Genomic DNA, 28000 nt, shown 5'->3' on the forward strand with positions numbered 1-28000 from the left:
CCCCGGAAGTGGGGGCGGAGCTAATGAAGCATCGGCGCTCAGTGGGCGGAAGTGGCTGTGGGAGGCTTTAAGGTGCTTTAAATTCTCGCTGTCTTGGGAGCTCCCCCGTTTCAGTTGGAGTCGAGCTCCGCGTGACAGATGGCTGTGGACGTGAAGTCGCGAGCAAAGCGTTATGAAAAACTGGACTTCCTCGGCGAGGGACAGGTGAGATTCTCGGGTGGGGCTCGGAGGGCCCTGAGCGGGGAACGCCGGGCCGCCTCACACCGTCGCGGGTTTTCTCGTGAAAGCCAGCGGACGGGCCACGCTGCTCGTTCTGCTTGCGGGAGGCTGCCCAGACCCCTCCTGCGGCCCCTCTGTCCACCCTGGACATGAGACCTTGAGCGGCCTTCTCCGAAGAATAGACTGGAACGAGACGTGGACGGCCCCACCACGTTTCAAGCCGCCGCGAGTTTTTTCCAAGAACCCTGGGTTCCTTGCTTCCCCGAATCTAATAAAGTAAAAAGGCAAACACAAACCAAAAAAACTCTCACCAACTTAACTTTATTCCTCTTCTTCTCTCTAGTTTGCCACGGTTTACAAGGCCAGAGACAAGAACACCAACCAAATTGTCGCCATTAAGAAAGTGAGTTGCAATTTGTTTTTCCTTGAGTCTCCTTGAAGATGTGTGTATATGGGAGCCGGTGTCTGGCCGTTTTACTTCTCTTGACCGTTTTCTGCTAGTGAGGAGTTACTTAGGTCATTTTCAAAGAAAATAGAATTTCTTAGTGTCTTGTGTTCCAACGTGGAACTCGGGTTGAACTTGTGTTTTGTTGCATTCATTGAAATTGAAATGAAGAGGAAGCTGTGTGTTATGTTTGTTCTATAAACGCAGACCTTGGAAAAGGGGACAAATACTGCTCGTCTCTTGGGTCCTCGGAACACCTGACCTTTCCAGGGCCCTATTTCTGCCTCACCTGAATCCACTTTGTATATCTGTATTTCCTGAGTACAGGTTTACCATGAAAGGCTTTCGCCAGCATTAATGACATTGCTGTGGTGCGGGTTTTTTTTTTAATGGTTTCAGTAGCTTTTTTACTCGCATTCATTCAAGAAACTTCGGTCATATTTAGTTAACTCTCTATATACCAAGCACTTTCACCCTCGGTTTTTCATTTAATCCTCATAAGAGCCCATGAAGTAGGTAAAGTATTTCTATTTTACACTTGAGGTGGCTGAAGCTAAGAGAGATTAGGTGACTCATCAAGATGTCACAGATAGTAATTGCTAGAGCCAGGTTTTAGATCCAGGTGTCCTGCTCCCAGGTTGATTGCCTTTTCCCATACTACGGAAACCAATAACCTTCTCAAGAGAAGCTGGTTTCTTCACACCTCAGGCCTGTTGGTGGCTTAGGTGACCACCTTCCTTATTATTCCTGTTGCTGCTTTGAATCTTTCTCCTTGAAAATCCCTAATTCCTTTGAAGCATATCCCTCTCATACTCTTAACACCTGCTTCCCACTCTTCCTTTCCACAATCATTCCTGCCATTGTTATCTTTTTTACTTTTTCTGACGTGTCTCATCTCCTTTTCCAGTTTATGTTCTATAAACCAATGCCATAGCTACTCCCTTGTGAAACCCTTAACTTTGTTAATTCTTTCTGAAGTTATTTTTCTGATTCTACCCCTGGTTCACTTTATTCTAGCCATACTGACCTTTCTGTCCCTTGAATACATTAAATTCATCCCAGTCCCGGTATCATTGCATTTGCTGCTCTGCCTTCTGGTTAGTATATTTTTACTCTAAAACTTGAGTAATCATGTAATCAGGAATCATGACTGATTCCTTATCATTTAGATCTCAGTCAAATATCTCCTGTATATACACGCCTTTGCTGGTCATTCTAGCTAAAACAGGTGTGCCTCCCTTCTTACCTGGTGTTCTTTGCATATTTCTCTATTATTATTTCATAGCGTTTATCAAAATCTAAAGTCTTTTACCTATGAGTTTATTTTCTGTTTACTACCACTTGAATTATATTTAGGACTGGGTTTGGTACATTTGCAGACACTCATTAAAAATGTATTGACTTGACTGATGTAGTCTCTTCAAATTGGTGTAATCTCATTGAATTCTGTGGTTTTCTGAAAATCCTAGTGGGTTTTCTTGTTTGCTTACTTTTATAATAAACTAGGATTTAGAATTCATCCTATTTCTCAGTGATAGACTTCTACCCCTTGAAAGTGACTCATAATGGAATATTCTTTTACATTTAATTTTTATTTCAAATAGTACATCTTTGTGGTTTTATGGAATATAACCTTTATATAAATGAATATGTAACCTTTAAAAATTGTGAATCGTTATGATATACATATGAAACTTATGTAATAGTATACATAAACTGTACCTCAAAAAAAAAAAGCAGAAATATTTCTCCTTCTACTAAACCAGTTATTCTCAAAATATTTTTTTTAAAAAAAGTCAGTTACTAGGCCAAGCATGCCTGTCTCCTCTACCCCTGGTTTTCACTCCTTGGAGCAATCACTTTCAACTCTAAAACTGTTTTCTCTGCTATTTACATCCATTTCTTTAGATAGTATGCTTATCATTATTTCTTGAGTGGCTTTCCCTAGTTTTAGACATTTTCTATACTTCCTACTGTAAACATTGGAGATGTGGTGCTTGTGCACCTTCCTCTCCCACCACTCAATTTCTACTCCCACTCATTTACTGACATGTTTAATTTTACAAAAAAAGGGATAATAAGCTATGTATTCTGTATTCTTTTGCCTATTGTATTTCGGACTTTTAAGACATCATTAATCTACCTTATCCTTTTTAAACAATTGTATTGAATTTATGTTTCCCAATTTATTTAACCAGTCCCCTATGGTAGCCTTTTGGAGCCTTTCTCATTTTTCAGTATTTGTTTTATGTATCTCAACAATATATAGTGTTGCATACTTCTAAACTCTTTCTCTCCCTACACACACACACACACACACACACACACACACACACACACACAGGCATGCGCGCACGCAATATTCTTCTGCAACTTGTTTTTCTGAATCAGTATTATTTCTGAAATCTTCCAGATGGATACATGTAGATCTGGTTTATTCATGCTCATCAGTGATTAGATTCTATTATGTGGCTACACTAAAATTGGTCTATTCAAACTCTTGTTGATAAACATTTAAGCTGGTTTTTTTAAAATGTTTTACTTTTATACAGTCCTTCTACAGACATTCTTATACATATGTGAGTTTCTCTAGAGAATGTATCTTTAGTTGAAACCAATTATGAATTGTTGCTGCATAGAGACTACGCAGCAATGTCACCATATGTTGTCAAATTGCTCTCCAAAATGGTGGGATCAGTTTAACCTCCCACCACGTTCTCACCATCTTAGTATTGTCAGACTTTACAACAGTTGTCAATTAGGTGGATCGAAAATGGTATATGGTTGTTTTTTCAATTAATACTTCTCTGATTACCAGTGAGGTTGATCATCTTTTCCTAGATCTATTGGCTTTTTAGACTTTTTCTGTTAGGTTGCTTACATTTTTTTCTTTCCTGTTGATTTGGTGGGGAATTTCTTATATATTCTGGATACCGATCCTTTATCAGAAATTTGCACTGGAGATACCCTCGTTGCTGTAAACAATAAATTACTGATCTGTAATAAGAATAGAAGAGTATTTATTCAAGCCAAACTGAGGATTATAGTCCAGAAGACAGTCTGTCAGATAGCTCTGAGGAACTGTTCTGAAGAAGTATGGTTTTCAGCATAATTTATATCTTGTCAGAACAGAAAACATCAAGCATGACAGGGGTACATTCCTTCAAAGTTTCAAAAAAAGAAAAAAAAAAGATCAGCCGAAGACAGGTCACCGAGTACACAGTGAGTCAGTATGGCCATGGCTCCCGGGAAGGGAGCCTTATCATCAAAGCAGTACTACTACTGAAGTCCCTGGAAGGGAGGCATTTATCCCTATCTTCAAAATGGACATTCTTTACTTCGGGGACAATGCACCCTTTTTTTTTCAATGGTTAAAAGCAGATGTACAATGTGTGTTTGATAGACCACAAAACAGGCTGTTCTAGTTAGCAAAAAGTTTGTTAAATCATGTATAAGCCAGAATGACTTCTCCATACTTCAGTATGTAAAAATTTTTTCCATCATCATCTCCCAGTCTTTGGCTGGACTTTTAGTTGATTTATGGTATGTTTTGAGGCACAGATATTTAAAATTTTAATCTGGTTAAATTTGTCCATGTTTTTCCTTTATTGGTTCCCTTTTTTGTGTGCTTCCCTACCTCCAGGTTATAAAGAATTCTACTATATTTTCGTCTAAAAATTTTAAAGTATTGCTTTTCACATTTAGGTCTTCATTCCATTTGGAATTAAATTTTCTTTGTTGTGTAGTATGGGGATCCAGTATTTTTCCCAGCTCTCTCAACACTATTGATAGTATGTCCTTTTCCTGGTGAGTTGTAATGCCAAGTTCCAGTTTCTACTTGGATCTGTTTCTGGGCACACTATTCTTTTTTACTGGTTGACTTTATTTCCCCCCATCCCTGCTCCAATACAATAAGCCTATAATTACTATTGCCTTATAAAGTCTTGAAGTCTGGTAAGTCCCACATAGCTATTTTTCTTCAAAATTATCTTGGCTTACTCTATGGGTCAGTTGAGAAATTTGAAACAGATCAGGAGAATTTGAATATGAACTAGTTATTATATGCTACTCTGGCATTATTATTAATTTTGTTAGGTATGAGAATGGCATTATAGTTATGTAAGAAAATGTCCACATTTTAGAGGTGCGTACTTAAAGTATATAGGGATGAAATAACATGAAGTCTGGGACTTGAAAAAGTGTATATTGTAGCCAGCAAAAAGGGGAGGATGAATGAATGAAGTAAGTATGGCAAAATATTGGTAATTATTGAATCTGGGTGATGAAGTAGATGGCTTCATGAAACTAGTCTATTTGTTATTATGTTTAGAAAATGTAATAATGTTTTAAATTATCTGTTCTTAGCTCTTTACTTTTCCATATAAAGTTTAGAATCCATTTGTCAATGTCCTTGAAAAATGCTCTTGTAATTTACATTTAGTTCCATTAAAGAGAATTGACATATTTGACGTATTTATGATATTGAGTCTTCCTATCCATGAACATGCTATCTATGTTTATTTTGATCTCATTTCTTAAGCATATTTTAAGAGTGCTTTATAGTGTTCATGGAAAGCTTCATACATCTCTTGTTGGCTTTATTCCTAAGTGCCTTATATTTTTTGGTGCTATAATAAATAGCCTACCTTTAAATTAAAAGTTCTATTTGTAGTATATAGGTGGGGGATATTTTTTAAAGTAGAATAGTTGATTTTCTGGAGTAGGATTTTTTTTTTTTTTTGTATTCTTGGTTACATTGTCATTGTATAAAGTAGTTAGCTCTTGTTCTTTAACCTGGTACTTGGTTTTGTATAAGACTGAACCTGTTAATGCAGTTTGATGTGCTTATTCACAGTAACAACAGTTTAACCATTTTCTATATCCGTCGCAATTTGTAATTTTTCTTTTTGGAAAATGTGGTCCCTGGGAGCATATTGTTGGACACATTAAGCATCTTATTTTATGTGTTACGCATTTCCTCCGAAGTAGTCTAACTTGAAGTGCTCCTTTTGTTTATTAGCCTCTATGCGTTTAATTATTTGTTCCTCATTTAATCTAACAAAGATGTGTAATTCAAAACTTAAGGGGAAAGGAATGATAGGTACTTGATCCTTTCTTATATTGTTAATTTTGCCTTTCTGATTCATGATTCCCACTCCCTTCTTGCCTACTAATACTAGCTACATATGAGTTGCTACATATTTTTGCTATGTTTTTTTTTAAGAAATTTTTAAAATTTTAATTAATTTATTTATTTTTGGCTGCTTTGGGTCTTTGTTGCTGCGCGGGGGGCTTTCTCTAGTTGTGGCAAGCGGGGGCTACTCTTTGTTGTGGTACGTGGGCTTCTCATTGCAGTGGCTTCTCTTGTCGCGGAGCACGGGCTCTAGGTGTGCAAGCTTCAGTAGTTGTGGCACTCGGGCTCAGTAGTTGTGGCTCGCAGGCTCTAGAGCGCAGGCTCAATAGTTGTGGCACACGGGCTTAGTTGCTCCACGCACGGCCTATGGGATCTTCCTGAAACAGGGCTCAAACCCGTGTACCCTGCATTGGCAGGTGGATTCTTAAGCACTGTGCCACCAGTGAAGTCCTTGAAGTGTTTATATATATGTATTGGTCTAAATAATTTAACATATTTCTAATGTGTTTGTTTTTTCCTCTGCCAGATCAAACTTGGACATAGATCAGAAGCTAAAGATGGTGAGTAACTTATTTCATGTAATCTGACAGAACAGGAAAGGTTCTTATTCTCAGTGAGGAAGAGAACAAAGTATTAATTAAAGTTAACAGTGGTTCTGGATAGAGTTATTGCAGGGTCCCAGAAGAGTAAAGATAGACTCAGGATAGAGATAGGATATTTGTGATTTTCACCATTTCGGTGTTCAGAAGAATATTCAAGTCACCTAAGTAGATGGAAGACAGAAAGGTTATTAGTGACTTGTCTTGCTGTCTTCATTACTGCTTTAGGTGTTGTTACAAGCCATTGTTTCTTCTTCTTCTGAGCTTCTGATTACTTTGAAAATTCCGGATTCATGGAAGTATACAAAGCTTACTATAGAATAAATGTATGGAGGGGAAAGATTTTTTTTACCCCTTCTTCCAAAGCCTTATTTGCTAGAGTGCTAGGTCCTATTTAGTCATCAAGAAATAGTTCCTATATAAAGGATCCATCATCTCTGTAATAACTAGTACCAGATTTTATTTTAAATGTTGAGTTCCATCCTTCACATTGGGCAAGATGGTATCTAATCACTAGTTTGCTGTTAGCTTAAAGAATCTGCCACTGATATTCATAAGGCAAGAGAAGGGAGCCATTAACTTCTCACCTATATGCTACACACTTGTGTACATGTTGTTCCAGCAGTCTTCAGATCTGATATCTCACAGATAAAGTGAATACTTTTTTCACCATTTATCATAGTCTGTGCTAAGCTATTTTAAAAATAAAGCAATATAAAATGGAAACAGATATGTCATAAAAATTGTTATTTTTTTTCCTGAGGAATAGTCATCGCTATTTCATCAGACTGACCTTTCCCAAAAAATACGTTTACAAGAAGGTTTGAGATTTCAGAATTATTTTTCACTTTTTTCTTTGCCTTTTTATGTAGGTATAAATAGAACAGCTTTAAGAGAGATAAAATTATTACAGGAGCTAAGTCATCCAAATATAATTGGTGTGAGTATGATCTAAGTTGTTTCTGGGATTTGGGACCCTGCCTTTCCTGAATGTGGTAGATGTTGATTGAAGTCTCAGCAAGATAAGTTGTTCTAGACGAGCCTTGCAAAAAGGCTGAAATTTATTTTCTATCCTAATTGTTCTTGTAGGCAGTGTCTTAAAAACTATACAACTGATGAAATAAATTAAATATTGGCATACAGGCTGATTTTGTCAGAGATCATTTTGAAGCCTAGAGAGCTCTAGCATGTGTAAGACCTTTAGCAAGTTCCCTTGAACTCTGTGCCATAGTCCCTACCTCATAGCGTTGTTATGAGACTGAATACACGTAAAGTACCTGGGATAGTGCCTGGCATAGAGAACACGCTCATTCAATGAATGACAGCTGCTGATGCTATTTGTAGGATGTTCTTAAGTACCAAGTTTGGGAATTTTTCTAAATTGGAGACTTAAATGAGGTTTTCATTTATTCATATCTTTATTATAACTCCAAAATTTGGAGGGAGAGGTTAAGTATTTAGTGAGTTTGTTTTTAATAGTAAGGTTTAGTATCCTGTGCTTCAAAGTACTAATTCCTAGCCCAAAAAAAGGATAAATATTAAATTTAATAAAATTATTTAAACTTTACAGAGAATTATCAACAATCCAAATATTTGTTTAACTTTTTAAAAATTACTTTAATACTGTCAAGTGTTTAATAGAGAATCACATGTTGATTTTTTTTAAATTTTGCTTTGCAGCTCCTTGATGCTTTTGGACATAAATCTAATATTAGCCTTGTCTTTGATTTTATGGAAACTGACCTAGAGGTAAGATTAAAATTCCTGGAGGAATTTTTTTTCTCTATTTATCCAAAGAGAATCTAAATGTTTATTTTCTACCTTTGAAGATACTGGCAGTCAAAAGAATGCTTAATTTTGTTGAAATCTAGATGTGTTCTCAAGTCAAAGATCTTCTGAATCATTTAGCCATATTCCCAGGGTTAAATACAAGAGTTGGATTTCAATAGCATTGTGTCTACCAAGTTCCCAATACCTTATTAACATTCCTTTTTCGAAAAATGAGTGTTTGGCTTCGGAGGATTTGGAACTTCTTTGTGATATTATCACAGAATATCCTTTTGAAAGCCAGGTTTCTTTTTGAGAAAAATAAGATTTTATACTTCTCATTAATATTAATTGAATCTCAGTAATGGACATTCCAAGGATGTGGAACAAGTGGAATTCTCATACACTGCTGATGAGAATGCAAAGTGATGCAGCCACTTTGGAAAACAGTTAGGCAGTTTCTTATACAATTAAATATACACTTAAGGTACAATCTAGTAAATACTACCTCTACGTATTTATTTATCCAAGAGAAACAAAAACATATGACTACACAGATGTTTAGCTTTATTTGTCACTACCCAAACTGGAAACAACCCAAATAGCTTTCATTAAGTGAATGTGTAATCATAAAGTAGAATACTATTTGAGAATCAAAAGAAACAAACTACTAACATATGCAACAGTATAGGTGAATCTCAAATACATTATACTAAACGAAAGAAGCCAGGCTCAAAAAGCTATTGATATTGGGCTTCCCTGGTGGCTCAGTGGTTGAGAGTCCGCCTGCCGATGCAGGGGACACAGGTTTGTGCCCCGGTCCGGGAAGATCCCACATGCCGCGGAGCGGCTGGGCCTGTGAGCCATGGCCGCTGAGCCTGTGTGTCCAGAGCCTGTGCTCCGCAATGGGAGAGGCCCCAACAGTGAGAGGCCCGCGTACCACAAAAAAAAAAAAAAAAGCTATTGATATTATATGATTCCATGTATGGTTTTTTGGAAAAGGCAAAATTAAAGGAACAAAAATGATCAGTGGTTGCCTGGGTAGGGAATCGAGGGGAGGATTGAGTAGAGAATGGCCTGGGGAGAGTTTAGGGGATTATGAAACTATGTCTTGATTATGGTAGTGGTTACACAACTGGATGTGTTTGTTGAAATTCATAGAACTGTGAGATTAAAAGGGTATATTTTACCTATTTAAAAAAAAAGAAAATGTGAATTTTTATCTCATATAACGAAAAGTCTAGGAAAAAACTGACTGACTTGAGGCATAGTTCACAAATAATGCTAATGTAACACAGTCTTTCACTTTAACTCAGTGTTTTCTCTCTGTTGCCTTGTTCATGGGTAGAATTTCTTAATATAGTGGCTCAGGCACTTGCAGGCTTCTGTCTTTAGAGTTTAATAATCCCTGAGGAAAGAAAGTGCTTTGTTCCCTTTGATTCTAGCACCAATATTTGCCTTGGCTTGGCTCACTTATCCATCCCTGAGCTAGTCTGGAAAGCAGGCTGCAGTGTGGTGACTGACCATGCCTGGGTCGTGTGTCTACCTCTTAAGTCTACAGGTAGCGCACAGTCCTGTTTTAACCACGTGGACTAAGCTGGGAACAGATGGAGTGTTGAATGCTGTTGTCAGAAGGGGCTATGTATCTGGGGACAAGTGAAAACAACAGATGTTTGCTACATGGATGCCTAAAAACAAAGCAGTAGGACATAAAGCACTGCTTTCTTTCCAAACCAAAGATACTTTCCCTAACCATATAATTGGAGGTTCTGACAGTACTTCCTAAGGAGAGTTAGGCAAGCTCTCTTGAGATTCTCCTCTATGAATAAATCCATTTTATGTCTGTAAATGATTTTATATAGTAGAGTCCATTTGGAATAATAAAGCTTACCTGTATATTGTATGCCTGCTTTACAGGTTATAATAAAAGATAACAGTCTTGTGCTGACACCATCACACATCAAAGCCTACATGTTGATGACTCTTCAAGGATTAGAATATTTACATCAACATTGGATTCTACATAGGGTAAGGTTTTTAACCAAGTATTATTGATTCTTCATGTTGTAGTCAGACTTCATGTTGTAGCCAATTTATTACACAAAAGGTCTGAGTATGTAAATTGTTACAAAATAGAGCTGGGCCATTTTATCCAACCTTCTTCCTCTGTGTGCTCCCTTCAGTTCCACTACGTGGTGCTGTGAGGACTCTGAATTACTATATGAAACTTAGAAATGGAAGAGACCTAGTCCTTCATGTTTTTCATAGTCGAAGAGCTAAGTTGCTGACCAAAGTTACGTATTTTTTTTCAAGGTCAGCAGCTGAAAACTGACAATAGTATTAGAACCTAGACATTTTGGCTTGAAGTCCAGTGTTCTTTGTGCTATACTGTTGTAATGGGAAAAAAATAAACAAAACCAAAAACAGTGGGAGTCTGGATTAAATTATGCAATGCAAAAATACCTTTGGAAAAATATTTCTAGTAGCTCTAAAATTCTAGGAAATAATGAAATAAAATTTCTGAAATGACTGAGTCATTGTTAGGAGCATTCAGCTACTAGAACAAGGCTGATAATTTAGATAGGTAGATGTTCTTAGGCACCCTATTTAGATGAAATAGCTAAAAATAAGTAAGTTATAGTTAGTAATTCTCATACTTAACACTTGGAATCCCTTTTAGGTTATTGCTAATATATTTTTAGCATAGATTGTGAAGACTGTATTCCTCATCCTTGTAAGTGCCTAATATTTTTATTTACTGAAGTTCATACATAGTGGGGTTTTTTTTCTTTGTTTGTTTTTGTTTTGTTTTTGGCCTCGTGGCTTGTGGGATCTTAGTTCCCCGACCAGGGATTGAACTCGGGCCCTCAGCAGTGAGAGTGCAGAGTCCCTAACCTCTGAACCGCCAGGGAATTCCCCATATATATTGTTACTAAATTAAATAGCAGCAGCTATTTATTGAGTGCTTACTATGAGCCAGTCACTACACTAGGGCTTTTACAGGAAATATTAAATTTAATCCTCACAGCAAACCTGTGAAATAGGTTCGTGAAATTAAGTACCTTGACCCAGTGTCTCACTAAGTAATATGGCCAATCTTATTTTGCTTTGTAGGATTTTATGTCAATAAAAATAATATTGGTGGTTGTTTAGATTTGGGGTGTTACCCCATTTCTGCTAAGTTTAAATTTAAGCCAACTACATGTATCATTGTGATATTCTTCTCCACCCTGCTTACTTGTTTGTTTAAAACCTCTATTATATAGGACCTAAAACCAAACAACTTGTTGCTAGATGAAAATGGAGTTCTAAAACTGGCAGATTTTGGCCTGGCCAAATCATTTGGGAGCCCCAATAGAGCTTATACACATCAGGTTGTAACCAGGTAAGGATTCCTTAACTAACTGAAACCTTATATTGTGTAGGATATACACAAATGATTGTGATTACACAGATGAGCATCATTTGTCTTCTCTGAACTTTTGGCAGAGTTCAGGGATTACTATTGGTACTTTATTAAAAATATAGCCCTTTTTTATATTGTGTATATCTTACCACAGTGAAAAAAAAATATACAGCCCTTCTTTCAAACGGAGTTGAATTTAACTCAGTTCTCAGAGATTTACCAAGTTATTTTGGGGACTAATTTATACTTCTTATACAGTTTAGTTAGGTAGGTTGGAACTCAAGTGCCTATTCTTGTACATAAGCATGTGATTTGGGGGGCCTGTGTTTATTTTATTGGTCAGTCTTGGTTCCACATTTTATATCATTCAGTGTGAATGAAAATTCTCTAAACAAAGCAGTGCATTTATATTTGGGTTTTGCATATTATTAGTTGCTTCCATTTTCTGTTTATACTTCTTATGTATAAAAACTAAAAATCACATTAAATAGATAGGGATGGTAGATTTTATCTTGTCAGGATGACATTTGTTAATTTCTCTGACTCTTGTAAGGATCTGAGAAGTCATCAGATTCTCTATCCTTTTAAATTACTTTGTCACCTTTCTCCAGATCTCACTGAGTGTCAGTCACCTGAGCCCTGAGTAAAAAGTAAGGGATATATAAGTAGTTGTTCATGTAATTTCTGGAAAGATTAAGCCCATCGTTCAGGAACACTGGGGACTCAGGAAAACAGGGACCCACATACATGAGTATTGTGTGCCACTGGTTTTCATCTACTCGTTTCTCATACTTTCTCTTCTTGCAAATCAAATGCTACTAATAGGTCAAATTAACGTGAGGACTGAGAATTAACAATTTAGATAACCTCGACAAGAGCAATTTTGGTGGAGTGGTGGGATGAAAGCCTGACTGAAACGGGTTTAAGAGGATGAGAGAAGAGGAAATGGAGACAGTAAGAACAGACAACCAGAGAATGAGGGGTAACTGTTAGGGGAAGTGGGGTCCAAAGAAGTTTTTGTTTTTTGTTTCTTTATATTTTAGTTTATTTTTTAAGGCTAGAAAAAATAATGGTATGTTTGACATTGATGTTAAAAATCTAGTAAGAACAAAAAGTTGATGTAGGAGAAAGAGGAGAGAATTGCAGGAGCAATATCCTTGAAAATAGGCAGGAGAGTGGGGTGTCAGTGCCCAAGTTGAGGGATTGACTTTAAAAACAATCATGGCTAGTTCATCTGTAGTTATGGATGGGAAGGCGGATTGTGAGAATACAAATGACTGAAGGTGAGTCTGTAGAAATTTTTTTTCATTACTTGCATTATTTCAGTGAAGTAGGAAATAAGGTCATCAGCTGAGAGGAAGGATGGTGTTGAGGGTTCCTGGAGAAAGAAAGTGTTACTCATCTCAAAGTGGGAGAGTGAATGGACTAAGGGTGTATGTAATTTCCTGGCAGTAATATGGAACTTGTTGATTTTATAGCCAATTTTTCTTGAGTTAATATATCCATAAAAGTGCATTTCATCAGTAGATGATGTTTTGCTGAGGAATTTTCTCTAAGAAATACTTTAATTCCATCCTAAAATGACAGTATTTCTTTTTGTTCTTCAGGTGGTATCGGGCCCCTGAGCTACTATTTGGAGCTAGAATGTATGGTGTAGGTGTGGACATGTGGGCTGTTGGCTGTATATTAGCAGAGTTGCTCCTAAGGGTAAGTCTGGAATTGATGTACACACTTCAGTATTGTTATAGGAATTTGTTTTTATAATTTGTGTAATAATTATCTTCCCAGAGGTAATTCCCAGAGAGGAGTACCATCCTTGAAACAAAAAGCCAACAAACAGGTTAATAAAAAAAAAACCTCTGCCAAGTACAACCTTTTTATTAATGCTAATGCGAGGTGAGATCTCCCACTTAGGACGATAAAGGTTTTATTACAGATCATTCTGTGTTCTGAAATGTAACTATAATAAAACTCATTGGGTTGTAATACGGTACTGTCTCTACAGTAACTAAAAGTGTTAGGATAAACTTACGTGCTTCTGGTACTTTTTTGTTTGGGCTGTTTAAAAGTACACTTTAAGAGATATGTAATACCAGCCACTGCAGATGCAACTCTGCATAACTTTAAATATTGTATGAGAGGAGCATTTTAGTTCTGTTCAAGCAGAGCAGACATGGTGGTCCTATAGCATTTCTCAAACTGAGACCATCTTACAATGAAACATCCTCTCCCTTCCCTCACTGTAGAGAAAGATGCCAACTTGGTAAGTTTTCTTTAGCTATGAAGTTTAGTTTAGCCCTTCTCAATGATGAAGGCAGAGGAATATTGGGAAATCTCACTGAGGCTGAGTGTTTTTCCTTCTTACATTCCAGATTCCAGCCTCTACTCCCCCTCTCCTCAAGCCATGTGTATTTAAAGAAATGTGAACCCAAAACACAAAAATACAGCTATTTATTTCCTTGAACACAGAAAATAGCTTCTGTACGCCAGAGAGAAGATACCTTCTTAAATGTCTTTTTTAGTTTAGTGTGAGTTCTATGCATCATTTTGAGATGCTCACCCTTCTGAATGCTTGTAGAAGAAACCCTCACATTTAGGCTTGAAGATGACATAAGTAATCCCTGTAGTAATGAGTCCTCTGAATCACCTGGTGTGACAACTATGCTACTCACAAAAACAGAGTTTACTGGAAGGGTACATTTGAGAATCTGTTAACTCTCAAAAGCCCAGTTCATTCATGACCAAGACAGAAACAGAATTCCATAGCCCCTAGTGTTATGACTGATCATTCCATTTAGAAAGTAAGGAGAGAGAGATAGCAGTTGAGAATAAATGGATTAGAAATTGTGGACCTGGTTGAAGTCATAGTTGGAGTCTTGCTAACCATTGGCATCGTTGTTGGAATTATTATTAAGGTTATGAAGGAGTTGACAGGCAGCCCTATTTGGTGAAGAACTGTACCATTTTGCCATATATTTTTCCAGCACAATTAAAGAAAAATGTTTCCTATTTTAAACTGTCTCTGTACTCATTTGAAAATATCCTTGGAAATGCTGTCCACACAGTTCTAAATCTGTGGTGAGATTCTGCAGTCCAAATAGATAATAGTTGAAAGCCAGGATAATTCAGAAGATTTGCTAGTATAAGCGTTTAACTTCTTTAAAGTGTTTTTTTCCTATATAAATTTTATAGAAGGTTTAATAACTAGAAAACAGGAGCAATAATAAGTAAGCCTATATCCAACCAAAGTAGTCTGTATAGTTTAAAACATTTTAGAAGCAAATTGGTCTGCATTCTGACCTCTGAAAAGGAATTGAGAAGTATTTATACTAGTGGAGTATTATGTCACTAAATAACACAAATCTACTTTTTAATTTATGATGTTTATGTTCTTTTTTCTTAATCATGTTATGAGACATAGTGATTAATAAAAAATCTAAACTTGGATATTACCTACTGAGCAAATGCCACTATCTGGTCTAGATAGTTTCAAAGATAACCATTTTAGTTTGTAAATAAGAAGTAGTTTGGGGGAGACATTTTATGCTTTATAGGAAGGTCACTGGGCATCCTACTGGCCTGCATTAGAGCATTCCCTAGAGATGATGTGGTGATACAAAAATTTGATCAACCAGCAGCTGCCTGCCATACTCTTACTTCATCCAGATGGTGAGGATCCAGAGCTAATGGCTTGGCCTGTGGTTGATCTTCAGCCCTCTGACATTCCAATACTTCAGTTTGGCTGTATCAGCTCAGAACAGAGCTTCCATCAGTTTTTGCATAGGCTTCTGGATGCACATGGGTGTTAGAGGCTATAGGATATCAGATGTTCAAGAACGTTATTGTTCATGCCTGTTGCATAAAAAAACTTGATGGTTTTCTGATATTTGGTTTGTGATCCCTGCCTCTCTGTAAAGACCTGAGAAAGAAAAAATAAATTTCTACAATGTCATTGTTCTTAAAAAGATGAATCTCAGCACAATTTTAAAAGAGAAGTCATGAGTGGAGTCATACTGAAAAGAACCAGAGGGAAGTCCCTCTTGGGTTCCTGTACTGTTGAACTCAGTACTTCTCTTCCTTTTAGGATTAATTAGACTCTTTTTCCTAAAACTGAAAAGTTTTCATTCATATGCTTAGTCACAATTGTATTGGTTAAATTCTGGTGTCCTCTAAGAAGCTGTTATAGAACAGGATAAAAGAACAATAAAGGGCTTCCTTGGTGGCGCAGTGGTTGAGAATCCGCCTGCCAATGCAGGGGACACGGGTTCGAGCCCTGGTCCGGGAAGATCCTACGTACTGCAGAGCAGCTAAGCCAGTGCACCACAACTACCGAGCCTGCGCTCTAGAGCCTGCGAACCATAACTACTGAGCCCTCGCGCCTAGAGCCCATGCTCCACAACAGGAGAAGCTGCTGCAATGAGCGGCCCGCGCACCGCAAGGAAGAGTAGCCCCTGCTCACTGCAACTAGAGAAAGCCTGTGCGCAGCAGCGAAGACCCAATGCAGTCAAAAATAAATAAACAAACAAACAAATAAATATAAAAATACTGACTAGGACTTGGGAGGCCAAATCATTAAAAAAAAAGATTTATTATTTATTTATTTTATTTATTTTTGGCTGTGTTGGGTCTTAGTTGCAGCATGCAGGATCTTCATTGAGGCGTGTGGGATCTCTCATTGTGGCGTGCAGGCTTCTCTCTAGTTGTGGCATGAGGGTTTTCTCTTCTCTAGTTGTAGCACACAGGCTTCAGGCGTGGGCTCTGTCGTTGTGGCACATGGGTTCCAGAGTACATGGACTCTGTAGTTTGCTGCATGCGGGCTCTCTACTTGAGGCATGCAAGCTCAGTAGTTGCAGCACGTGGGCTTAGTTTCCCTGCAGCATGTGGGATCTTAGTTCCCTGACCAGGCATCGAACCAGCGTCCCCTGCATTGTAAGGCAGATTCTTTACCACTGGGCCACCAGGGAAGTCCCAGACAGTGGATTTTTTTAGTCAACGTTGCATTGATGCTTAATACAATGAAGACATTTTAAAATAAAGTGATAATTATATCTTGAGGATTTTTAAGATGGCAAGGCAAAAATCTCCCCCCCCCTCAGAAATTATCTCTAAAAAGAAACAAACATAAATGTTTGAAATTAGGAGGTGCCTGTAACACTATGCCAGAGGATATGAAGCCAGAAATGAAGAAGGCTAAAAGTCTTCAGAAATGGATACCAACTGAACGCAAATTTTGTTTGGCACACAGAATCCTGGAGTTGCTTAGCAATGAGAGTGATCATTGATGGCAATAATGAGGTGCAGGACTAAAAACAGAAGGGTTGGTTGAAAAACCTGTATATTGAGCACTTAATAACAAGGTCCCCGACACGACCAGGTTACTTTCCTTCCCCCAGCTATGCTTCCCCCTGACTTATTCCTCCACCAGGGAAAGGTTTATTCTCCAAAGAAACTGAAGCAGGAATCTCTAGACATGGGCATCCTTAGACCCAGTGAAGGATGGGGGTGAGATGCCAGGGTGAAAACACACAGATTACATGAAAGTCTGCAAACTAAACAGTAAAACCTCCAACTTATTTCCCTGTTCAGCTCCCAGAACCTTGGCAGCCAGCTCATTTTAACTCAGGTAAAAGATTAGAGGATCCTTCACTGGAAGAACTGAAAGGTCCCAGAGAATAGACCCGTAGGTAACTGGCATTAAGCTACCTGTCCAGTCTTTCTAGATAAAGGCCATGAGTTAACAAGCTCTTTTCATAGATAGAATGCTTTGAATCAGCTTTTTTAGTACCTTACCTTTAAATATGAATGGTTAGCCAGTGATCACCAGATAGTTATCAAGGATTTTCAGGTATTTAATGACTGCTTCCAACATGTAAGGATAACCAGATAATTGGCAAGGATCATCAGGTATTTGATGAAAGCGTCCAACATGAATGACAGACTGAAACAAACTAAAAAAGAAACTTGGAAAAAATAGAAACTATCAGGTAGCAGAAGAAAATTCATCCTCGCCTCCCCACCTGCACCAAATCTTCAGAGAACTGAGAGAATATACTGCATACATAAAACAAGAACATGATGCTCTTTTACTGAAGGAACAATCAAAGAATAAAGTATACTTGAAATTTTTCAAAAAGGATAACTAAAAGCAAACAAAAATAGTAGAAAAGTAAGCTAAAGAACTCTTTCATTAAATAGAACCAAAAGATAAAAGAGATGGACTATAGTAGGGAAAAGATAAGAAAATTAGGAGATTGATCCAGGAGTGATCTTAGAATATAACAAAGGAGAAGAAAGAAAATCGAGGGTAGGAAATTCATAAGAAAATAGCCCAGCATTGATGGATGTGAATAGGTTGGAAGTGCCATAAAGATTCTGCACAATGAATGAAAGAAGCCCCATGCCCAGACACATGGTGAAATTTCAGAATACCGGGGGTTCTTAGGAAAAAGCCTTTATTTCCACAGAGAGAAAAAACGTGAAAAGCTTACACAGAAACCAAAATAAAGGATTAGGGAAAAGATGGCATCAGACTTCTCAAAAGCCACATTGAAGACAACAGAACACATTGTGAGGGATCCAAAGTCCACGCATTAGGCAGCTCATTTTAATTTAAATTTCTTACATCAGACAAAAACAGCCATCCTTAAAATCTGGTTAAATTGCAAGCTTGCTCACAAAACTAAGGCTATGATGATGAGTGTCCCTGTCTTCAGATCTTGTAATACAATTTACGTTGGTGGTTTGCAAAGTAGCAGAGGTATAAGAAGGTATAAGAAGAAGGTAGAAGAAGAAAATGTGAGCATGTCTAAAAAGATTTATGGGGACTTCCCTGGTGGTCCAGTGGTTAAGAATCTGCTTTCCAGTGCAGGGGACGTGGGTTCAATCCCTGGTCAGAGGAACTAAGATCCCACATGCTGCGGGGCAACTAAGCCCACATGCCGCAACTACAGAGCCCATGGGCCACAACTAAGACCCGACAGCCAAAAATAAATAAATATTAAAAAAAAAGATTTATGAAATGTTATTTAATATCCCTTCTAGTTTCTATTTTATTCACATTTAATATACATGATAGCACGCTATTATAAACACATATTTTAAATAGGGGTTATGTTAAGTCTGGGTCCAATCAGAATATAGAAACCACACATTAATTTGAAAAGGGAAGTTTAATATAAAGAATTATTAACTATGACAAGAGGTTGTAGTAATGAGGGATTGACTAACAAAAAGTAAGGAGAACTCTAAAAAATATAGGAATAGCAGATGTAAAGAGCAGTCACCCTTATACCTAGGGGTAACGCTAGGACTAAGGACAGAGCACCCAATGAGAGGACACCCAGGGCTGAGATCTAGACCTCTTGAAGAGGGCACAGTGTGGCTCACTGGTTGGCCGAGAAGCTGCTGTAGAGCTGTGCTGAACTTGCTGGAAATCTGTCCTCTTAGATGCTGAGGAAAGCTGTTCAGGGTATTTCAGGTGCTGAGGAAAGCACTTCTCTAGAGGCACTGCTACAGAACCATCTGCAGGGCATTCTAGAGGGAAGCTGCTGGCCTCCATGCACTGTTGGAGCTGAACACTGGAGAAACTGGTCACACTGCAGGAACCTGGTACCAATTCTAGAAGCTGAGAGTGGTGCAGGAGCCTGCCAGGCAAGCCGACTGGAACCAGGAAGCAAAACTTTTCTTCCTGTGATGTCTCTCCTGCATTCTCTACTGACAAAGCTTCACTTGGCAAAGGAAAAATATTTAAAGGGCCCAGATCCATTTTTATGGAGAGTCAAAAAGGGTGAATTTGGAGTATATTGATAACTGGCAGAGGTGTTTTTGTTATGTTTTGTTGCTGGTAGAGGTCCACAGTAATAAAAATGTTGGAGACTTGGTACTTAATTTCATGTCTTCCCAGTGATTCTATAAACTTTTTCATTGCCTTTAACAGTGCCAAAGGCCTCTTAACTCACAGAGTAAAGAAAACTCCTTTTTTTTTTTTCCTGTATACTTACATGTCTGAGAAATGAATTGGAAAATAATGTCTTTGTGTAGCAAAGATTTTGATCATTTCTTATCAGCTTACTGACGTTTAACTTATAATTATTATTTTTTTTACATCTTTATTAGAGTATAATTGCTTTACAATGCTGTGTTAGTTTCTGCTTTATGACAAAGTGAATCAGTTATACATATACATATGTTCCCATATCTCTTCCCTCTTGCGTCTCCCTCCCTCCCACCCTCCCTATCCCACCTCTCTAGGCACTGAAAGCACCGAGCTGATCACCCTGTGCTATGCGGCTGCTTCCCACTAGCTATCTACCTTACATTTGGTAGTGTATATATGTCTATGCCTCTCTCTCGCTTTGTCACAGCTTACCCTTCCTCCTCCCCATATCCTCAAGTCCATTCTCTAGTAGGTCTGTGTCTTTATTCCTGTCTTACCCCTAGGTTCTTCATGACATTTTTTTTTCTTAAATTCCATATATATGTGTTAGCATACGGTATTTGTCTTTCTCTTTCTGACTTCACTCTGTATGACAGACTCTAGGTCTATCCACCTCATTACAAACAGCTCAATTTCGTTTCTTTTTATGGCTGAGTAATATTCCACTGTATATATGTAACTTATAATTATTTATCCTCTTAAAGTTGGCCAGTATACCTCTTCAAAGAAAGAATTTGCCAAGAGATTGTTTAAATAATATTGGAATAGAGATGTGTTCTCTTGCCTCCCAGCCTTTGCACCTGCCCTTTTGCTAGGATAGTTTTCTTCTTCCATCTTAGACTTTTCTTTCGGCAACTCTCATCTTCATCTGTCAACTTTCATGGCCACTTCCTGTAGGAAGCCTTCCCTCACCTGTCCAGAGTGGGTTAGGTGCTGTTCCCATATGGGCTAGGATCCTATCCTGTGCTCTCACTGAACACATCATCTTGTAAATACTGCTTTACTGGCATCATCGTTGTTCACCATGTCCACCCCAGGGGAGAGCAGGGACTGTCTTGTTCCCTTGTTTAAATGTCTAGGGCTTAGCACAGTGCCTCTTACATGGTAAGTGTTTATTAAAGATGAGAGGCGTGAATAAAATGGACAGTATGGTACTCTTTACTTGGATAGCAATGGCAGGATCTAATGCCGTATCCAGTATGCCTCAGACTAAATTTTTGTTATAGTTTAGTGTTTCTTATTAAATTAAATTTGTAGTATTATTTATGTAACAGCTATCAAAAACTATCTTGAAGTGGCTGCCTCTCACTTTCTTTCAGGTTCCTTTTTTGCCAGGAGATTCAGACCTTGATCAACTAACAAGAATATTTGAAACTTTGGGCACACCAACTGAAGAACAGTGGCCTGTAAGCCTTCATACATGTTCTTTGAAATTTAGTTAGAATTCTGTATCGTGTATAACGTGAATATTACTTAAAGAAATGTACTAATTGTCTTAATTTATTAATAATATATATTCATTGCAAAAGTTATACAAAGTAAAAGTTAAAATTATGATATACCATCCAGCCTTCTATATACTTATAGCCCTCCCCCATCCCAGTAATTCCCATTCCAGGGTTAATCACTCTTATTTTGTTGTAAAGCCTTGCTATGAGGATGCACACACAAACACAAATGCACATATAGACATATAGAGTTGCTTTTTCTTTTGTTCTTTAGCAAAATAGGGATCACACCATACAAATTTTTTTTGCAACTAACTTGCTCTTCACTTAATATTATTGACCTGTTTCTTTTTAAGCCATATAATATTTAATTTTATGGATGTTCCATGTTAGTTTATCAATATCTTGATGGATTTGGGTGTATTTATTGAATTTTCACTAACACAGTCAAGATTTTTTAGTATTATAATTTTTTTGTTGTTGTTGGCCACGCTGCAAGGCTTGCAGGATCTCAATTCCCCAACCAGGGATTGAACCTGGGCCACAGCAGTGAAAGCCCAGAATCCTAACCACTAGGCCACCAGGGAACTCCCTGTTATTTATTTTTAAACCATTACATGTCTATAAAAAAGAAATATTAAATCTGTGATAAAATTTAAAACAATATAAATTGCTAAATTTTATATATTACAGTTCAGTGAAATTCTCACTTGTTCATTCTTTTTTCTTTCTTTCTTATTTATGTATGTACGTATGTATGGCTGCGTTGGGTCTTCATTGCTGTGCGCGGGCTTTCTCTAGTTGTGGCGAGCGGGGGCTACTCTTCGTTGCGGTGCGCGGGCTTCTCATTGCGGTGGCTTCTCTTGTGGAGCACGGGCTCTAGGCATGCGGGCTCAGTAGTTGTGGCTCGCAGGCTTAGTTGCTCTGCGGTATGTGAGAGCTTCCTGGACGAGGGATTGAACCCATGTCCCCTTCATCGGCAGGCGGATTCTTAACCACTGCACCACCAGGGAAGTCTCATTTGTTCATTCTTAAATTATAATTGAAGGGGCTTCCCTGGTGGCGCAGTGGTGAGAGTCCGCCTGCTGATGCAGGGGACACGGGTTCGTGCCCCGGTCTGGGAAGATGCCACATGCCGCAGAGTGGCTGGGCCCGTGAGCCATGGCCGCTGAGCCTGCGCGTCCGGAGCCTGTGCTCTGCAACGGGAGAGGCCACAACAGTGAGAGGCCTGTGTACCACAAAAAAAAAAAAAAAAAATTATAATTGAAGACCTTTTTATTTTCCTTTCTATTATAGCCTCATATTCTGGGGAAAAAATAATTACTAGAAAAGAGAAATTTTGATCAGTCTCTTTATCTTCTGGTTAAAACGATAATGAAATTATCTGAAACTGAAATTGAGTTTCTTTTGTGCTGTTACTTCCTCAACTTTCTAATTGAAAGTTGGCTGTATGTTCTAATTGTGAAATACGCTCTTATAGCTTTCGTTTATTGAACACTTACTGTATGCCATTAATGGTAGGGTTTCATAAATTATATTTAATTCTCCCAACAATCCTATTAAGGTAGGTACTGTTATTCCCATTTTACAGATGAGACAACTGAGGTTTAGTGAGGTTAAGTAACTTGCCTGAAGCTACCCAGTGTCAGAGCTAGGGCTGCAGTCTGGGTTTTAGTGACTCCAGAGCCATGTTCATAATATTTATTCTGTACTATTTGACATGATTTTCTAAATAGTAGTTGCTTACTCATGTTTTCCGTGGATTTTTTAAAATTCTTATTTTGATTTACATGCAGAAGGAAATACAGAGATATCCCTTGCACCCTTTACCCAGCTTCCCACAGTGGTAACATCTTGCAGAGTTAGGATAAAAATCACAACCAGCATGCTGACATTGATAACAGTTAATATATAGGACATCACCACAAAGAGCCCTTTTACAGTCATACCCACTTTCATTCCACTCCTACTCCTTCCTTAACCTCTGGCAATCACTAATATGTTCTCCATTTTTATAACTTTGTCATTTCAAGAATGTTATAAATGGAGTCATATAATATGTAAGCTTTAGGGATTGATTTTTTTTTTTTTTTTTTTTTTTTTTTTTTGCGGTACGCGGGCCTCTCACTGCTGGGGCCTCTTCCGTAGTGGATAGTGGAGTACAGACTCCGGACGCGCAGGCTCAGCGGCCATGGCTCACGGGCCCAGCCGCTCCACTTGATTCTTTTTTCACATTCAACATAATTCTCTGGCGATTTATCCAGATTGTTGTGTGTATCAATAATTCGTTCCTTTTTATTGATGAGTGGTATGAATGTACCACAGTTTGTCTTAACTGTTCACTTGTTGAAGCACATCTGCATTGTTTCCAGTTTGGGGCTATTACAAATAAAACTATTATAAACATGCATGTACAAGGGAATTCCCTGGCGGTCCAGTGGTTAGAACTCTGCACTCTCACTGCCAAGGGCCCAGGTACCATCCCTGGTCGGGGAACTAACATCCCACAAGCTGCACGGCCAAAAAAATTCACATACAGGCTTTTGTGTAAGCATAAGCATTTATTTCTATGGGACAGATGACCAGGAGTGCAGTTGTTGAGTCATGGGTTGCATATTTAGCTTAAGAAACTGCAAACTGCTTTCCAAAGGGGCTGTACCATTTTTTATTCTCACCAGCAATATATGAGTAATCCATTTCCTCTGCATCCTCTCTAGCATTTGGTGTTGTCACTTTTTTACTTTAAGCATTCTGAGGGATTTTCTCTTGCCTAATGACTAATGAATAGTGTTGAATATCTTTTCATGTACTTATTTGTCATTTGTATAGCTTTAATGAAATGTCTCTTCTTGTCTTTTCCTTGTTTTTTAATTGGATTGTTTGTACTTTGGCTGAGTATTGAGCACTTTATATATTTGAGATACTCGTCCTTTGATTGTATATGTGGTTTGAAAATTTTCTCTTACACTGTAGTTTGTCTTTACATCCTCTTCACAGTCTTTCCAGAGTAAAAGTTTTTAATTTTGATCAAGTCTGTTTTTATCATTTTTCTTTTTATGAATAATGCTTTTGATGTCAAGTCAAAGAACTCTTGTCCTAACAAAAAGATATTCCTGATGATTTTCTTTTTCTTGTAAGTTTCATAGTTTTACATTTAACATTTAAGTCTGTGATCCTTTTTGAGTTATTTTTTATATGAGGTATGAGATTAAAAATGTCTTTGGAGGGGACAGTGTTGTTTATGATACCTTTCCCTCTGTCAATACCACAGTCTTAATTAAGTAGCTATATATTAAGTCTTGATATCAGGTAGACTGATTCCTCCCACTTCTATTCTTTTTCAAAGTTGTTTTTAGCTCTTTTAGTTCTTTTTCCTTTCCATATAAATTTTAGAATAACCTGTCTATATCTATAATAATTTTGCCAGAATTTTGGTAAGAATTGCATTAAACCCGTATACCAATTTGAGGAGAATAGACATCCTTATGGTGTTGAATCTTCCAATACACGAACATGATAGGTCTCACCATTTATTTAGAGCTTTGATTTATTTCATCAGTGTTGTATAGCTTTCAGTATATGAGTCCTACACATGTTTTGTTAGATTTTCACCAGAGCATTCCATCATTCTTTTTGAGTGATTCTAAATGGCATTGTTTTTCATTTCAGTATCTACATGTTCTTTGCTAGTATGGAGAACTACTGTTGATTTTTTTATGTTTACCTTCCTGTAACCTTGTCTGCTCACTAGTTGTAGGAGTTTTTAAATAGATTTCTTGAGGTTTTCTACATAGATCATCATATCATCCGTATGACAGTTCTGTTTATTCATTTGAGATCTACATGCCTTTCAATCCTTTACTTACGTTTGAATTATAAAAATATTTTTACAGGACATGTGTAGTCTTCCAGATTTCGTGACATTTAAGAGTTTCCCTGGAATCCCGTTACAGCATATCTTCATTGCAGCAGGAGATGACTTGCTAGATCTTATACAAGGCTTATTCTTATTTAATCCGTGTACTCGAATTACAGCCACACAGGTATTTTAGCATATCTTTAGAATTTCTTAAGATTTTCTAACATTCTTTAAATACCAAAAAGATGTGTTTCTATTTTGTTTTAAGGAGTAACAAATTTTATTTTTTCCCTAAGCTACAAGCACTATTCAGACTGGTATTAAAGTATATGATGCACACAAGTACAGGAGAGTTTATTCTTGCTTAAACACATATAAATACTTTCTATTTAATAATTAATTTGCTTTCAAATAGTTCACTAGAGAGGAAAAAAAAGCTTTTTGTATTTGTTAAGGCATTGGTATATTTCAATTAAACTCTTATATATTAAGTAAAATTTTGTGCTAAAATCAGTGCCAAAAGTGTTTTGTTTTTTCCCCATAAAATGCAGTTCAAATATGCATTCTGGTCATTGTCACAGTCAGAAAGTGATAATAGGGAGAAAATGGTATAGTCTGATACAACTGTATACTTACAAGAGATTGAAAGGTATTCTAAACAGAAAAACACTGAAACTGAGTTTTTTAAAGGAAATAAGAATGAAACTCAAGAAAAATGTGGAAGACCAAGAATACCTGCTCTTATAAAAGAAGAGAGAAATGTTATCCAATACAAAAATATAAGACCTATAGATTTGAAAAGGTTTTTTTCTTTGTTTTAAAAACAAGCACAGAAAACTGGGGCAGGGACAGGCAGTGCAAAAACGCAACACGGTACAATGATTTGCCTTCATAAAGGACGAGACCAATTGAAATCTCACAAATCTTCATATCTCACAAAACATATTAAGGTACAATATATGAGGGATACAAAGTGGATTTTTTTTCACTTAAGTTTATTACAGACTACCAAATCATTGTTTAATGCATTTACTTGTACAAGCCTTTTCTTTGTAGCAGTACATGCCACATTAATATATATATACTAGATATTTTACCATTGGAATTACTCTTCTAATTTCAAACAAGTAACTCATTTTTACCTTTTCACTCATGCATATATGCATATTATCTCCATCATAAGAAACTTGAGACCAGGTCAGATTATCTAGAAAGTTGTTTTCATTAATAGTAAAACTCAAAATATATAGAAAAATACTAGTTGTGATGACTTACTTGGGTTGTATTTTGATAGAATGAATTTTTTAATGGGTTTTGGCTTGTAGATATCTAAAAGTTGGAATGAGTTACTCTTCTTAGATCTCTATGTAGCTCAAAATTAGTTTAATTTACTTATGGAACTGCTATGATTTGCAAGTAATATTTTATAAATGCAACTCTTCTGAAGTAAGAAATCTCTAAATTATTACTGCATATAATATTACGTTGGCAAGTAGGGGGAGGTATGCTTGACAAATTTATATGACTTCTTTTTGTTCATAAAAGAATTATCCAAAAGGAAATACCTTAAATTTTTGTGGCTATTGAACAGTACTATGATGCACATAAAGTATGAACTTTTGTCATCTAGAATAAAACTGTTTTTATTGGAATTTTGGAACTAAGTAAAAATATCATATTATAGAACATTGGACTGGTAGTAAATAGAAGTAACCTTGGGTAAGTCCTTCCAAGTAAAATTTCTATTAATCTGTAGTGGATTGTTGGATTTTAATCCATTGTTTCCAACCTATCACATCTTTTTAAAAGCTTTATTTTTAAGAATTTATGTGATTTGGAATTTGAATACATATAGATGTGACAAATAAACTTGGAAGTTCTTTTTAAACAAGTCTCTCTCTGTGTTTTGAACTACAGAGCCTATAATGTGTAGTGAGATGAACTTTACAATATCTTACTACGGATATTTTGTACTTAGTATAGGCTATTGTGGAAAAATTTGAAGGTAGTGTCTTTTTCTTATAGTAATGGAATTATCAATCAGTCTTAGGCTGCTAGATGTTTATAGTAATCTGCATGTCGAAATACTTGAAATTAAGTTTGCTTGGGGAGGGGGTGTATTCACATAGTATTTTTAATGCTCCTTACAATTTTGGCGGTTAGCTTTTCTTAAACACAGTTCATATATTCACTTAAAACCTTACTTTCTGTGGTATCTTTTCTTCTGAAAGGCATTGAAAACTAAGTATTTCAGTAATCGGCCAGGGCCAACACCTGGATGTCAGCTGCCAAGACCAAACTGTCCAGTGGACGCTTTAAAGGAGCAGTCCAATCCAGCCGCGGCAACAAAACGGAAGAGAACAGAGGCCTTGGAACAAGGTAAAACGCTCATTTTCACAAGAAATGAAATGAATTCAGAAAACTCCAGATAGCTAATATAGAGCTAGTGACTGAAGGGCAGCTAAGAAATGTAGACTGTGACCTGTTTACTTGTATAAATTTAAATTGGATAAAGTTGAGAGTGGTGTTTTAGCTGTGTTTACTTCCATTGAGAATACTTACATCATGCTTTTTAAAAGGACATGGGCACTTTTGAGTATACCTCAGAGTTACAAGTACTGTCCATGTGCATCCTGCTCTTTTCATAAATTCCTTCTGGTACACTGTATGCTTAATGTTTAACTAGTGCTATTGGAAAATCAAAGCGAGTAAAAATAGAGGTAGTTGGAATGCAATGACTGGTTAAAATTGCTATAAGATTAAATGTAAACAACCTCATTTTTCCCCCCAGGAGGATTACCCAAGAAGCTAATTTTTTAGTTACAGAGAACACTGGACAATATTGTACTACTGAAGGATATAGTGAAAAAGGCAAAATAGTAAACATTAATTAAATGCTTTAAAAGAAATCTGTAAATATTCTATTCATGTAAAATATGTAAAACTGGGTTATTTTATTAAATGTATTTTAAAACAAACTTAATTCTGATTTTTCTGATTAGAGTGCAACAGTAAGATAAGTTTAATTCTCTGAAATGTAGAGTTGAAAATGCATTAAGGAATTCTTAATAAAAATAACTGTCAGTTTTTTTAATGATCTGGCCCATATAGCATTACAGATTTGTAGTAAAGGGGGTATTATTTTAAAATAGAAAGATAGTAGTAATATACCAAATACCTGCTACCC

The 28000-nt window shown here is 37.0% G+C and overlaps 1 protein-coding gene across 2 annotated transcripts; it reads left to right on the plus strand.

Moving 5' to 3' along the window:
* On the plus strand, positions 1-27791 carry CDK7 (cyclin dependent kinase 7). Of its 2 annotated transcripts, XM_067730896.1 has the most exons (12): positions 1-204; positions 563-622; positions 6325-6358; positions 7270-7337; positions 8078-8146; positions 10082-10192; positions 11431-11549; positions 13178-13277; positions 20826-20912; positions 24848-24997; positions 27045-27192; positions 27605-27791. In XM_067730896.1, the coding sequence occupies exons 1-12, from the start codon at positions 139-141 to the stop codon at positions 27631-27633; spliced, it is 1041 nt and encodes a 346-aa protein (XP_067586997.1). In that variant the 5' UTR covers positions 1-138; the 3' UTR covers positions 27634-27791. The 2 variants fall into 2 exon arrangements, with proteins under 2 accessions (XP_067586997.1, XP_067586998.1); XM_067730897.1 differs by lacking the exon at positions 7270-7337 and having other exon boundaries at positions 15-204.
* The last annotated feature ends 209 nt before the right edge of the window (positions 27792-28000 follow it).

The sequence above is a fragment of the Pseudorca crassidens genome, chromosome 3, assembly GCF_039906515.1.
Source record: "Pseudorca crassidens isolate mPseCra1 chromosome 3, mPseCra1.hap1, whole genome shotgun sequence".
NCBI lineage: Eukaryota > Metazoa > Chordata > Mammalia > Artiodactyla > Delphinidae > Pseudorca > Pseudorca crassidens.

Coding starts and splice junctions, on each gene's coding strand:
- CDK7 (XM_067730896.1), top strand. CDS start 139: ATGGCTGTGGACGTGAAGTCGCGAGCAAAGCGTTATGAAAAACTGGAC. Junction 8,147..10,081: donor TTATGGAAACTGACCTAGAG/GTAAGATTAAAA, acceptor CCTGCTTTACAG/GTTATAATAAAAGATAACAG. Junction 13,278..20,825: donor TAGCAGAGTTGCTCCTAAGG/GTAAGTCTGGAA, acceptor ACTTTCTTTCAG/GTTCCTTTTTTGCCAGGAGA.